Below are 14023 nucleotides of genomic sequence, written 5' to 3' on the forward strand. Positions count from 1 at the left end.
ATTTCAGTTTGGTTTGGGGGCCCCAACGACTTCCAGCTCCAGATGTGCTTTTTGCAAATTCATTGCAATCATTTTTTAGACACACTCAAAACAAAAATCAATCCACAAACGAAACCTCAATGCCAAAAAATGAAATAAAGACAGAACTGTAATACAATATCAATAAATTATTGCCAATGAATCAATCAGTTATTTAGTTTGAGCAAGAATGAACCCATTCAACGTGTTCCCAAATCACCCAAAAGATGAGTCAAGTCCTCACGTATCATGAGGGGGCGGAGCTTTTTCGACGACATGTTCGGCTGAAATTGGTGACTTGCAAAATGCTGTTTGGGCCCCCATGGATGACGGGGCCCTACGCACGGAGCCCCCTCATCTGAACCGGGTGAGCGAGCTCCTCAGCCTGTTGCCGTGGAAACATTTCATCAATGCACGAGAAACGCGGATGGAAAACAAACAAACAAACAAACAAAATGCCAGCGAATGAATGTCGCATAAAGTACATCAATGAAAGGACTTTTTTCTTTTTTATTGTCTTGCGCTAACTTGACCCATTTTCCACCTTTGAATGAAAAGGCTCCCTAAAAATCAAACTCTCCACATTCACGTGTTATGCGCGATAAGCGGTGACGTCGGCTGGAAGGGCCCATAGAAAGATCTGGAATGACATCATCTTCTTTCACAACTTTTGATCACGAGCGCTTTTCCCAAAGACGCTCGAGTGGAAAAGTCATGGCGAAGCCGAGCTCGTTTGTTTTCCTGGTGACGTTTCGCCGAGCGGCGTCAGTCGGACTTCTTGTCGGCTGTCCGTCTCCGGGAGAGGACGTCTCCGTCTCCGCCTCCGTCTCCGTCTCCGTCTCCGTCGTCACGGCGACGGTCGCCATCCGAGCCGACCTTCCGGCACAGCGAGCTCAGCCATCCCAAAAGGGCGGCGGCGAAGGCCGACAGCAAGCAGGCCGGCAACGGCGCCTCACGCCACAGCGGCTGCACGGACACAAAACGCCGACGGTCAGACCGACGGCCTGGCGCTCGCCCGCACTCGCGCACGTGGCGTACCGAGAGCCACACTTTGGCGTCGTAAAGCAAACGGCGCGCTCGCTGGGTCGGCCCGTTTCCTCCGCGGGCCTGAAAGAGGACAAAATCAGCACGGGCACTTTTGGCTTTTCGGCGGGCGCGCTTGCCTGGATGCTGCCGTCCAGAACCTGATCCACAAAGTCCAGCAGGTGGCGCTCCGTCTCCAGCGGCGCCGGCGGCAGGAAGTAGCTGTCGCTGGACAGATTCAACATGACCACGGCCGGCAGGCGCAGGCGCAGCTCGCTGAACGCGCCGAAACACAAAACACGCACCGGTCACGCGCTGGCGAACAAACTGGCGCCGTTGTTTGTATTCACCCCATGACGAGCCCGTTGATGTAGCGGTCGCCTTCCATGAAGCCAAAGTGAACGTTTCTGTGGGAGGGCAAACAGGATCAGCAGGTGCGCTGCATTTTCACAATAAAAGCTTGACGACTTGCTGACCTGCTGTAGACGTCTTTGTAGTCTTGCGAAACTTTCCACACCAGATTTTTGTAGCTGAACGTGCGACAGGAAGGTCAGACGGGAAGTTGGAAGGTCAGACAGGAAGTCGGAAGGTCAGACAGGAAGTAGGAAGGTCAGACAGGAAGCAAGAAGGTCAAACAGGAAGCAAGAAGGTCAAACAGGAAGTCGGAAGGTCAGACGGGAAGTAGGAAGGTCAGACAGGAAGCAAGAAGGTCAGACAGGAAGTAGGAAGGTCAGACCGGAAGCAAGAAGGTCAGACAGGAAGTAAGAAGGTCAGACAGGAAGCAAGAAGGTCAAACAGGAAGCAAGAAGGTCAGACAGGAAGCAAGAAGGTCAAACAGGAAGTCGGAAGGTCAGACAGGAAGCAAGAAGGTCAGACAGGAAGCAAGAAGGTCAGACAGGAAGTCGGAAGGTCAGACAGGAAGCAAGAAGGTCAGACAGGAAGCAAGAAGGTCAGACAGGAATTAGGAAGGTCAGACAGGAAGCAAGAAGGTCAGACGGGAAGTAAGAAGGTCAGACAGGAAGTCGGAAGGTCAGACGGGAAGTAGGAAGGTCAGACGGGAAGCAAGAAGGTCAGACAGGAAGCAAGAAGGTCAGACAGGAAGTCGGAAGGTCAGACAGGAAGTCGGAAGGTCAGACAGGAAGTCGGAAGGTCAGACAGGAAGTCGGAAGGTCAGACAGGAAGTCAGAAGGTCAGACAGGAAGTCGGAAGGTCAGACAGGAAGTCGGAAGGTCAGACAGGAAGCAGGAAGGTCAGACAGGAAGCAGGAAGGTCAGACAGGAAGTCGGAAGGTCAGACAGGAAGTCGGAAGGTCAGACAGGAAGTCGGAAGGTCAGACAGGAAGTAGGAAGGTCAGACAGGAAGTCGGAAGGTCAGACAGGAAGTCGGAAGGTCAGACAGGAAGCAGGAAGGTCAGACAGGAAGCAGGAAGGTCAGACAGGAAGTCGGAAGGTCAGACAGGAAGTCGGAAGGTCAGACAGGAAGTCAGAAGGTCAGACAGGAAGTCAGAAGGTCAGACAGGAAGTCGGAAGGTCAGACAGGAAGCAGGAAGGTCAGACAGGAAGCAGGAAGGTCAGACAGGAAGTCGGAAGGTCAGACAGGAAGTCGGAAGGTCAGACAGGAAGTCGGAAGGTCAGACAGGAAGTCGGAAGGTCAGACAGGAAGTAGGAAGGTCAGACAGGAAGTCAGAAGGTCAGACAGGAAGTCGGAAGGTCAGACAGGAAGCAGGAAGGTCAGACAGGAAGCAGGAAGGTCAGACAGGAAGCAGGAAGGTCAGACAGGAAGTAGGAAGGTCAGACAGGAAGTAGGAAGGTCAGACAGGAAGCAAGAAGGTCAGACGGGAAGCAAGAAGGTCAAACAGGAAGTCGGAAGGTCAGACAGGAAGTCGGAAGGTCAGACAGGAAGTAAGAAGGTCAGACAGTTAGTCGGAAGGTCAGACAGGAAGTCGGAAGGTCAGACAGGAAGCAAGAAGGTCAGACAGGAAGCAAGAAGGTCAGACAGGAAGTCGGAAGGTCAGACAGGAAGTCGGAAGGTCAGACAGGAAGTAGGAAGGTCAGACAGGAAGTCGGAAGGTCAGACAGGAAGTCGGAAGGTCAGACAGGAAGCAAGAAGGTCAGACAGGAAGTAGGAAGGTCAGACAGGAAGTCGGAAGGTCAGACAGGAAGTCGGAAGGTCAGACAGGAAGTCGGAAGGTCAGACAGGAAGTCGGAAGGTCAGACGGGAAGCAAGAAGGTCAGACAGGAAGTAGGAAGGTCAGACAGGAAGTAGGAAGGTCAGACGGGAAGTAGGAAGGTCAGACAGGAAGCAAGAAGGTCAGACAGGAAGTCGGAAGGTCAGACAGGAAGTCGGAAGGTCAGACAGGAAGTGCCTCACACAGGTTGCATCTCATACCTGAGATTTTCTTGGCTGCTGCCGACGTCATCCAACAGCGCCAACAGAATCAGCTTCCCTGCGCAAACACGCGAGTGAGCGCACACGCGCACGTGCGCGCTCACCTGAGTCTCACCTGAGTCTCCCATGGCGTACAGCAGGTAGTCGTCCACTCGGGCAAAGTTGGCGAATCGCTCCCTTTGGATCCAGGCCTTCAGCGGGCCGTCCTTGGCCTCTGAAATGCTAAGAGGTCAGAGGTCAGCGTTCAAGAGCCAAGGGTCAGAGGTCGCTCTCATGCCCACCGTCGTAGCTGAGGCAAGCGCCATCTTTGAAGACCGCCACGGCCGGGAGAGCGCCGAGCGCCGCCGCCTGAACCCCCAAAAAAACAGGTCAGCAACACGCGTGTGCGTGCGCGCGTTCTCGTCTTGACCTTCCGACCTCGGGAAGGTCGTCTCTGCCGGCCGAGAAGAACGACGTGGTCGCGATCATCTCCTGAGCCACCGACGCGTACTCGCCCTGCAAACGCAACTCACGGGTCACGGGTCACAGGTCACTGACCTGGGTGTGTGCGCGCGCGCGCGTGTTACTTTGAGCGGCGACGACGCTCCGATATACGCAAACACGACATGATGGCGACTTAAAGCGTGCCGGAAGAGTTTCGCGCTGCTCAAAGGGCGAATCAGCGGACTGAAAACAAAGAAGACAAAAACAAGAACAAAAACAAATAGAAAAAACAAGAACATTCCATCGTCTCACCCGCTGACCCTGTCAGCAAATTCAATGATGGCGTCGGCGGTTCGGGGGCCGACGTGAAGGTACTTCCTGTCCTCCTTCCACCTGAAACGTCACCGTGATGACGTCACCGCAATGACGTCATCGCGCCACGTGCGCAAACTCACATGAAGATGGCGGGATACGCGCGAACTTTGAACTCTCTGGCCAAGCCTGCGGGGGGAGGTCAGAAGTTGACGTTACCGTGGAGACGCGTCAGCGCCCACCACGACGACGACGACGACGACGAGCTCACCCGCGTTGGCGGCGGCGTCGCATTTGCCCACGTTGACGGGCGATCCGGCGCTCTTGAGCTCGGAACCGATCCGGTGCCAGGTCGGGTCCAGCTGCTTGCAGATCCGACACCAGGGGGCGTAAAACTGCACGCAGGGAGGTCATGAGGGAGGGACCGGCCGGGTCACGTGACACGACGTCGTTTTTGGCTTTTGAGATACGAGCTCGTATGTCAAAACCTGAAGGAAGGAATTTTCTCCCTCACGTTTTTTCTTTTTTGTTTGGACTCGATCACAATCCGCACAATCACAACTTTCCAGGAACTGGCCGAACCGAAGATACGACTGGCTCGCCGCTAGCCGCTAGCCCGTGCAAAGCGTTGAGGTCACTGGGCGGCCATCTTGCTCCTCCCACCTCACCAGCTGACTGCTGGATCAACTCTTCACAATACGGACAGATGAGCCAAAACAGCTCGTAGGCACTTTTAGGATCAGGCCGGAGGCGGGGTCGGGGGCGGGGTCGGGGGCGGGGTGGGTGGGGCTCTCGAGGTGGTCACTCGTTTCTAACAAGTTAAAACTAAAAACACGAGTGGACGGTATGTGCTGCTTTGAAGGTCTCCTTTTTCCTTTATGGCTTAGTTTTTAGAGCCCAATATTAGTTTGGAAGACGACTTTTGTTGAATTACAGTTATAATCCTTTCATAAAAACTAGACAAGTTTCCTTCTGTAAACATCATTAAGCATATCATTTCATTTCATGTATTTATGGCACCTTGTCAAATATCTTGAGTCCTCTTGTTTATCAACAAATTTAAAACCGCATACATCATTTCTACTAAGTATTGTCTCAAAAGTTCTCCAATTTCAATACTGTAAATGTTTCTTGGGTGTTGCAATATGGCGGCTGCAAGAGATTTGGCCTATCCAGTCATACATTCAGATCAGCGGTTCAGAATAAAAGTGTCAAAATTGAAGGATGCGATCGCTGCTTAATCTGGTTCCGCCAATGAACACGCGGCACTGTCTAGCTCCGCCCATCAAGGCTCCGCCCCCCACAGCAGACGACAAATGAGTGAACGTACTTTAATCAGCCAAACGTCGTCCAATCCTCTGTTCTCCAGCAAACTGCGGGACAGGAAAAGAAAAGCGGATGATTGACAGGTGATGACCGGCAATAAAAAAAAAAAAAAAAAAAGTCCATTTACGAGTCGTCCAGCTCGTCCACGAAGGCCCAAAGCGGCGCCACCGACAGCAGCAGTGCTAGCACCAAAGCAAACAAACAAACAAATAAATGTATTTATTTTTTGTAAGTTTCAGACGACATTCGCTCCGTCACCTCTGAAAACTGGTAAACAAATATTGGAAAAAGCAAGACAAGAAGGACGGCTTGTTTTGACGACTCTTCATCGTTCGAGTGACGTCAGCCGCGTCCGACCGACAGCAACGTCACGTGACCGCGTCCTAATTGCTCCTTTTCACATTTCCTGAGACAAACTGGACAAAGTGGCGCCAACAGCAACAAAAGGAGACGAGAGCGTTTTTGCGTCCGTTTTACCTGCGAGCACGACGACGGTGCTGCCGGCCTCGTCAGACATGTTGAGCAGATTAACAGCTTGTAATCTCATCAGATTAGCGGCTTCTCTTCAAAGGCTTCAAACTTTATTCACAAGCGCAGCAGGTCGACATTAACAAGCGGACGTGTCACACTATAACTTTCTTGCCTGACAGTATTTTTTCTCATTTCATAACACAATCTTCTTCTTTTTTGTGACTATTAATTGTGATGAAAGGAATGTGGGATGGATTCGTTTTGGCCTGTCAGCGATCCACGTTTTCCCTCCAGCAAAACCACTGAGGCAAGCGACTTGTCAGTTGCATATTTAAATGTTGCTGAGCAAATCCCTGCTCCTGATTGGTGGAGCTGATTTCACGCTCGTTCCTGGTTGGCTGCTGTCCTCCGGCCGAGTGTCTGTTTTGGATTTTGCCTTCACAAACCGCAACAGATATCAAAACAAACAAACCTTTCAAAAAAAAAAATGGTTGACATTCTGCAGCCGCATTTTTTTTGCACATTTTCTAACGTTGCGCAGCTGGATAGTGTCGGATTTTGTTCATATGCGGCGCTTCAACAGACGGCAAGAAGATCGTGAATTCCTCCAAGCATCCTTTTATTATTTTTCCACTCTGTAAATTCGTTTCCTTTCACAATCCGGCCTTGAAAATAAAAACCTTCCAGCAAACCAGTTACACAACAGATAGCAAACAGCTGGATAGCAAACAGCTGGATAGCAAACAGCTGGATAGCAAACAGCTGGATAGAAAACAACTGGATAGCAAACAACTGGATAGCAAACAGCTGGATAGCAAACAACTGGATAGCAAACAGCTGGATAGCAAACAGCTGGATAGCAAACAGCTGGATAGCAAACAGCTGGATAGCAAACAGCTGGATAGCAAACAGCTGGATAGCAAACAGCTGGATAGCAAACAGCTGGATAGCAAACAACTGGATAGCAAACAGCTGGATAGCAAACAGCTGGATAGCAAACAGCTGGATAGCAAACAACTGGATAGCAAACAGCTGGAGAACGACATCGGAACTGCAAGTCCACAAGTTTACTTTATTAAAAGTAAACAAAAAAAATGTGTGCCCTGCAATTGGCTGGCAACCGGTTGAGGATGTGCCCCGCCTACTGCTGCAAGCCAGCTGGGATAGGCTCCAGCACCCCCGCGATCCTTGTAAGCGGTTAAGAAAACGGATGGATGGATGTTGACAACTCGGCAACATGATGCCGAGCAACCACCAGAAGATATTCCATCAAATGAAAAGTCTTTTTTTTTTCTTTTTTTTTCAGACTAACAAAATGAAGCGGAATATGTCACGCATGCCGCCATTTTGGATGTAGCGGCAGAAAATAATGTGAAATTGCATCCTGAGTCAATAAATGGCAATGCAAGATGGCCGCCGCTGGCTCCCCTTTCTCAACAGTTGCCAGTCAATTCATGCGTCATCTCCTCCACATTCGCCGTCCGACTCGCACACAAACACAAACGAGAGGCAGAAAGTGGACGCTGCTTTTGTCACACTGGCAAAAGGAAGGAAAAGGAAAAAGTCAAAGTGGTCGAGTGTCACATGCAGATGGACGATTTCCTCGCTGGACGTTTTCTCACCGTTTGAATCCGACGTGTGAACAAGTTGCCCGTTTGTAGCGTTTGCCGTCCGGCGCCGTGACTCGCTTTTTGCCTCAAACTCAGCTCGCCCCGCCTGTTTATCTGACGCAGGCAGAAGACCACAACGAGGACGTCGTTTAGCGGCTGCAATATGTACGCCGGTCCGGACGTTAGCTCTGCGTCCTGACCTTTGACCTCGTCGTCATGGCGCGCTTCCGCGAGGAGTTCCCGCCGATTCATTGGCAGACGTGGGCCGGCCTTCGCACTTTTGGCTGGGCCGGCGGCGCTTTCGTCTTGTCTTCGACTTCAAGATCGCACCTGTCACACATTCAGGAAAAGGGGAAAAAACAAAACAAACAAAAAACAGAACAAAACTAAGAACTGAAACTTCAAACGATTCTTTTTGAGCTACTGGACTCAACTAGACATCTATGGTGAAACTGTAGCGAGCAGTGACGGGAGTCGGAGGCAGAGTGTTGAAGTCCGGAGCCAAAGACCGGCGATTTATTGATAGCAGCTTCTCATCGTTTAACAGCAACAACAACTCACTCTGTGCGAGGCTCACAGACCTACCAACATTTTGTTCTTTTATCCTTTCATCCTTTCATCCTTTCATCCTTTCATCCCAACAAACTCCCCCTTCGTCCCAACGTTCCGTGGGTGAATTATGTTCTGATCACTACAAAACGATGAAAATGAATACTTGAAAAGAAACAACAATAACCTCTGCCACTCATAATGAATAAGCCCACACAAAGACGTGTTATCAAGCAAGTTGTCAGTACGAGTGGCAACGTAAGATGGCTGCCGTTTGACTTTCTCCAAGCGGACGAGCTGCACACCGCGCCAGTGACGTCACCTGGCTAAACAGCTGCACAAGACGCTTCCAGGATGCTAACCAGCAAGCTCACACAAAACGGCACTAAAATAAAACATCTATTTACTAATAAGTTGATCTTCACAACTTTTCTGAACTCGGTCCTGATATCGTTAAGAACCACAACCGTTGATCTGCCTGCCACAGCGTCGTGTTTGCTTTCATCCTTGCTCGTCGGCTTCTTCTTCTTCCTCTTGAGTGTGACTCGATGGCAGCCGGCTGCTATACTGCCCCCAGCAGGCGCGCCACACATACGGAGGGAGTCGGGAGGGATTCGCTTGGTTTCCTCGTTGCCTGCAGTAAACAAAACAAAGCAAAACAAAGCGTGATTTTCGAAAACAAAACAGCGATTTTAACCCGCTGTTACAGGGCAAACATGGCGTTTGAAGAGCTGTCTATTGGCGCATGAGTGCTGCAGTGCCGGACTTTGGCACAGGGGGGCGGTGTTGGCTGAGAGCTGTGTAGCTTGTCATGAGCGCTTTTTATGGATGTTGGCGGGTGGAAAAAGTTCCAAATAAAGCTTACCTGGTCGGTCACCTGTACCACGATTAAGACGACGTAACACTGCTCGCGTTTCCACCTAATCAAAATGTTTCTCGCCTGTTCCAAACTCTTCAAACAAATCAAACTTTATTCGAGTGTTCTTCTTCGTCTCTTATTGACGTGATCAACTGCAGATTCGCAAACTTTTCTTTTTTTTTTACCTTCCTTTTCCTCAGGGAGGGAATCATTCTTTTTTTTGTCAGTTTGTTTTTTATCACACTTTTTATGTACTTTATTCTTGTGATATGTTTTCGCTGCCTAATGTGGATCAACAACATTTGGACCCAACCAATGACAGATGATTTGAAGAAAGACTTTTTCTTTCAAGGAAAAAAAATGTTCACAATATGTATTGAAGTTCAAAATGTTTGTAGACTTTTCGCTCTGACATTGAAGAGATGGCAAAAGGGACGTTTGGGAATGCTCGCTTTGGTCACACCAGCCTGAGACGAGAAAAAAAAGAAAACAAAACAAAAAACAACACTTGTCACTACTAGGTGGCGCTATATTTGTAACCGAATCTTCAGTCTGTGACTATTAACAAACATGTGAAGTTGCGATTTTGTGGGGCTTGTACAGACTTTAACTTTGGTCAACTTTTCTGGTTTCTCTTTGGTGGGGAAGGAAATGTGAAATCTGAAATGCAAAATGTGATCAAATGCTACTTTGAAAAGTCCACTTTGTGGTCCTAAAACGTCCACAAGAGGGAGCGTCGGCATCGGTGAGCGGTATCGGTGGCACGCAGCAGCCCGATAGCAGGTATCGCGACTCGCCCGTCCGTCCGTCCGTCCGTCCTGAATGTTTGAAGACGGAAGCCTTCGAGACGGCTGGCGTGCTTGCGAAAGCTTTTTCAGGCGTCGACAAACGCGGCTTGCGTGCAAACCTCGCGCTTCGCTTCCTGTTTGCGTGAGCGTCTGTCACGCAAACAGGAAGTCGTCGTCGTCATCGTCATCTTCATCGTCTTCACGCGGCAGGAGCAAAAGTATCGGCGCCGTCCGACCTGGTCAGATGCATTCGCTCAAAGGTCAATCGAGCGACACGATTTGACACGTTTGCACGCAATCGGGTGAGAACATCCGACCTCATCCGTCCTCTTCCTCGTCTTCCTCCTGGGCCACGTGCGGCGCAACGTGAGAGAAGCAGAAGACGAGGGAAGTCGCCGGGGAGCTCCGCCCCCTTCGTCTCACTTCTGCTTTGACTCGTCCAAACTGTCATCGACACCACAACGGCCGTCGCCATCGACGACGACGACACGTCCGCAACCTGCCGGCAGTCCAACGTGAGTCCAACGTGAGTGCGCTCGCTCGCGTTGCCTTGACTTCCATTTCAAACTTTTCTTTTCTGTTGGCTTCGGGTTACTTTCAAGGATATTTTGGGGATTTTTATACTTGACTCGTTCAAACATTTTCAGGGCTGTAAAATTCAGATTTTGTCACGTCATTTTTTTCCTGTCCAATGAATATCTCGACAAACGAGCAGTCGACTGACGATGACATCGCCCACATGTGCTGAGGAAGCAGGTAACGAACCAATCACGGCTCACCTGTTTTCTGGGTTCGCTCAGCAGACTGAGCCCTGATTGGTTGCTGCTTGCTTCCTCAGCACAGGTGGGTGATGTCATCATCAGGCGACAGCAAGTGAAAAAAAGGTGTTTTTAAAGGTGCTAATTGTAATATGAGTGGATCGCCGATCACAGGGCGGCCATCTTGCTACTCCCACCGCACAAGCTGCATCAACGACTTTGACGACCCGTTTTTCTTTTATCGCTCAGTTGCGAGACGCTCGTTGTCGTACCGTCGCAAATGTTGACTTCATTTGGATCCTGTAACCGTTTCGGATGCTTTAGCTTTCTTGGGAGGAGCAATCGGGTCAATGCCACAGACGAGGCGGAACGCGTTTGGTTCCGGTCCGGGTTGCGAAGGCGCGAGCGAGGGGCACAAGGTCGGAAGCGCAAGTTTTTGGAGCGAACCGGAAGCAAAAACAGTCCCGCCTCTTGCGCAGCTGTTCAGATGATTCTTCTTCTTCTTCTTCGCTTTCCCTGCGGCAGCGCGACAGCGCCACCGCAGTCTCGGCATATGTATGACGGCCTTTGACCCCGCTGACGCGTCGGGTTAGGGTTAGGATGCATTTCTTGTCACGTGAAGCGCCGCCGGCTTGAGGCAATTCCGATTTCTCTCGTTGGGACGTTGGCCGGCGTTTCCGCTGGTCTCGTTCGTGCACGCGCAGACGCCAACGTCGGCTTCGAGCGGATTCCTGAGGCGAGCCAGGCTCCGCCCACAAGGCCTCGTCAGCATCCTTTCAAAACGTCAACGAGTCTGTTGACAAGTTTCTCTTTGACTGTCTTCTTTTCAACAAGAATTGTTTCTTGCGGTTGCCAATCGTTTTGCTCCCATCTGACGTGGTCTCGTTTTGCGTTTCAGCCGAGGGAAAGCGAGCCGATGGACGACTTTGTGACGGAGCCCAGTGAGGTAAGAAGCCCCGCCCGCAAAGGTCAGGCGTCATCCTGAGCGAAGCCCCGCCCCCTCTTTTCAGGAGCCCCTCTACGAGGGTCCGCCGAGCGTCACCCCGGACTACGACTACGACTACGGCGTCTGCGACCTGTCGTCGGTGCGGGCCTTCCGGCGCGCCAGCGAGCCGCCGCTCTTCTGGACGATCGCGCTGGTGGGCGGAGCCGGCAACCTGGCGGTGGTGTGGATCTACCTGAACGTGCGCCGGCGCCTCAAGACCATGACGGACGTGTTCCTGCTCAACCTGGCCGTGGCCGACCTCCTCTTCCTGGTCACGCTGCCGCTGTGGGCCGCCGAGGCCGAGCGCGGCTGGAGCTTCGGCCCCGCCCTCTGCAAGGTGAGCGATCATTTATTTCTTAGTCCCCTCATTTGAATAATATTTCAACTTGGCAGTACGGACCAAAACTGACAACATTCCAAATGAAATAAATGACTAAAAGTGAAAATAATTCCAAAATTGTGTCCACATCAATAAATATAAATGTGTATCTACACATTTGTATTGAATTTTTGAATGCTATTTTTGATATCCGTTTTGATTTGGTCATTTGGAATGTTGTCAGTTTGGTCGGTTTGGTTTGTTTGGTTAGTTTGGTTTTGGCCTCCACGTTGACGTTCCGTTGGCGGTCGGCAGGTGACGTCGACGGTGTACAAGGTGAACCTGTTCAGCTCCGCCCTCCTGCTGACGTGCATCAGCGTCGACCGCTACGTGGTGATCGTGCAGACGGCCAAGGCGCGCAACACGCAGGCGCAGCGGCGGCGCTGCGGGCGGCTGGCGTGCGCCGCCGTCTGGCTGGCCGCCGTCGTCCTGGCCGCGCCCGAGCTGGCCTTCTCCACGGCGGCGGCGGACGACGGCGACCTCGACGAGGGCCCGCCGCGGCGCATCTGCCGCATGCTGATCCCGCCCGCCGCGGGCAGGAACACCAAGATGGCGGCGCTGTGGCTTCAGGTGGCCGCGGGCTTCTGCCTGCCGCTGGCCGTCATGGCGGCGTGCTACGGCGCGGTGGTGGCCACGCTGCTCAAGACGCGCAGCTTCCAGAAGCACAAGGCCATGCGCGTGGTGCTGGCGGTGGTGGCGGCGTTCGTGGCCACGCAGCTGCCCCACAACGCCGTGCTGGTGACGCAGGCGGCGCAGGCGGCCAACGTCACCGTCACCGACTGCCGCGAGCTCAAGCGCTTCCTGAAGGCGGGCCAGGTGCTCAAGGGCGTGGCCTACCTCCACGCCTGCCTCAACCCCTTCCTGTACGCCTTCGTGGGCGTGCGCTTCCGCCGGGACCTCGCGCGGCTGCTGCGGCGGCTCTTGTGCGGCTGCCGGCGGCGGCGGCAGCGAGGCTCGCGCTCGCCCGCTTCCAGCAAAAGCACGCTGGCCTCCGCCAGGGCGTCCGACAGCGACACGTCGCAGGCGCTGTCGCTGTAGGCGGCGCCGTCCGTCGGCAGGACTTCCGGTTGCGACAGGAAGACGAACAGACAAAACGAGCTTGTCACGCTTTTTTTCTCGCTTCCTTTCACAACTTCCTGTTTTCGCCTCATTGTGGACCCCAACTGCAAAATTAATCAAGTGTTTCAAGTTTGAATCATCCGATTGGATTTTAGTCAACTAAAATGACATTTTTAACTTTTATACAGAAAATTAGAACACAACTTTAAGAAGACACATTTCATTTCACGATGTCTTCAATCAAACATGTTGAACTGACAATAATATCACTTCGTTTTGATTACCAATTCCATTAAATCAACAACTATATAGAGAGAGAATATAAAAATAATAAACGAGATTCAAAAAATAAAAATCAAGGTGGAAATAAATCCATGAATACAACTGACGTTGCAAGACTTCCTTGTTGTCCAAGCCAAGACACGTTTAGGACCGCCCCCTCATTTGCATAACATGTCACGAAAACAAAGACACGTGAGAGCAGAGAAAGACATTTTCATTCCATTTCCATATTTTTGAATTTATTTCCACATTTATTTTCATATGTATTTTTCGAATCTCGTTTCTTTTTAAATGTATGGAGATATATACGTACTTATATATTATTTTTGAATGTTGTCAGTTTGTGGCTGCCACCGTGTGCAGATGTCACGCACGCGCACAAACTTCCTGTTTTCACCTCCACAACAAACAAACTTGCAAGCAGACATTTTGAAAAGGCAAGCAAACTTTTTGTTTGTTTGTGTGTGTCCTCATCACGTCACATCAGCAGCAGAAAATTCTTCGTGGGAGAAGAAAAGGACCCCCAACAAAACAAAACAAATCAAAACAAAACAAACCGGTTTTTCTCGGAATGACGTCACATTCATCACAAAATCTGCTGTAATATTATTCTGTCTCTCCAAGTTTTGTGTTTATAAAAATATTTCATCCATCCATTTTCTTGACTGCTCGTTCCTCACAAGGGTCGCGGGGGGTGCTGGAGCCTATCTCAGCTGGCTTTGGGCAGTAGGCGGGGTCAACTGGTTGCTAGCCAATCGCAGGGCAGCATTTTAAAATGTTTTCATATTGAAAG

The 14023-nt window shown here is 51.1% G+C and overlaps 2 protein-coding genes across 13 annotated transcripts; one reads left to right on the top strand and one right to left on the bottom strand.

The window, feature by feature from the left end:
• Window positions 1-520: 520 nt before the first annotated feature.
• On the bottom strand, window positions 521-8727 carry LOC144012872 (protein disulfide-isomerase tmx3a-like). 11 transcript variants are annotated; one of them, XM_077511756.1, is made up of 18 exons: window positions 8308-8727; window positions 7772-7887; window positions 7584-7685; window positions 5618-5672; window positions 5495-5537; window positions 4436-4559; window positions 4308-4353; window positions 4165-4245; window positions 3996-4095; window positions 3847-3924; window positions 3711-3777; window positions 3545-3643; window positions 3430-3487; window positions 1518-1571; window positions 1392-1448; window positions 1182-1317; window positions 1057-1125; window positions 521-981 (listed from the first exon to the last, which is right to left on the bottom strand). In XM_077511756.1, exons 2-18 carry the CDS (start codon window positions 7821-7823, stop codon window positions 784-786), a joined length of 1419 nt encoding a protein of 472 aa, XP_077367882.1. In that variant the 5' UTR covers window positions 7824-7887; window positions 8308-8727; the 3' UTR covers window positions 521-783. The 11 variants fall into 11 exon arrangements, with proteins under 11 accessions (XP_077367882.1, XP_077367876.1, XP_077367877.1 ...); XM_077511750.1 differs by having other exon boundaries at window positions 521-984; window positions 8443-8696; XM_077511751.1 differs by having other exon boundaries at window positions 521-984; window positions 7772-7901; window positions 8443-8696.
• A 1254-nt stretch (window positions 8728-9981) lies between these two features.
• LOC144013155 (C-C chemokine receptor type 9-like) lies at window positions 9982-13886 on the top strand. Of its 2 annotated transcripts, none has more exons than XM_077511779.1 (4): window positions 9982-10293; window positions 11424-11471; window positions 11536-11847; window positions 12145-13886. In XM_077511779.1, the coding sequence occupies exons 2-4, from the start codon at window positions 11442-11444 to the stop codon at window positions 12925-12927; spliced, it is 1125 nt and encodes a 374-aa protein (XP_077367905.1). In that variant the 5' UTR covers window positions 9982-10293; window positions 11424-11441; the 3' UTR covers window positions 12928-13886. The 2 variants fall into 2 exon arrangements, with proteins under 2 accessions (XP_077367905.1, XP_077367901.1); XM_077511775.1 differs by having other exon boundaries at window positions 9982-10282.
• The last annotated feature ends 137 nt before the right edge of the window (window positions 13887-14023 follow it).

The sequence above is a fragment of the Festucalex cinctus genome, chromosome 1, assembly GCF_051991245.1.
Source record: "Festucalex cinctus isolate MCC-2025b chromosome 1, RoL_Fcin_1.0, whole genome shotgun sequence".
NCBI classification, from domain to species: Eukaryota; Metazoa; Chordata; class Actinopteri; order Syngnathiformes; family Syngnathidae; genus Festucalex; species Festucalex cinctus.

Coding starts and splice junctions, on each gene's coding strand:
- LOC144013155 (XM_077511779.1), top strand. CDS start 11,442: ATGGACGACTTTGTGACGGAGCCCAGTGAG. Junction 11,472..11,535: donor TTGTGACGGAGCCCAGTGAG/GTAAGAAGCCCC, acceptor CCCTCTTTTCAG/GAGCCCCTCTACGAGGGTCC. Junction 11,848..12,144: donor TCGGCCCCGCCCTCTGCAAG/GTGAGCGATCAT, acceptor GGCGGTCGGCAG/GTGACGTCGACGGTGTACAA.
- LOC144012872 (XM_077511750.1), bottom strand. CDS start 7,823: ATGAATCGGCGGGAACTCCTCGCGGAAGCGCGCCATGACGACGAGGTC. Junction 5,538..5,617: donor GTGGACGAGCTGGACGACTC/GTAAATGGACTT, acceptor CCTGTCCCGCAG/TTTGCTGGAGAACAGAGGAT. Junction 3,644..3,710: donor CGCTTGCCTCAGCTACGACG/GTGGGCATGAGA, acceptor TTAGCATTTCAG/AGGCCAAGGACGGCCCGCTG.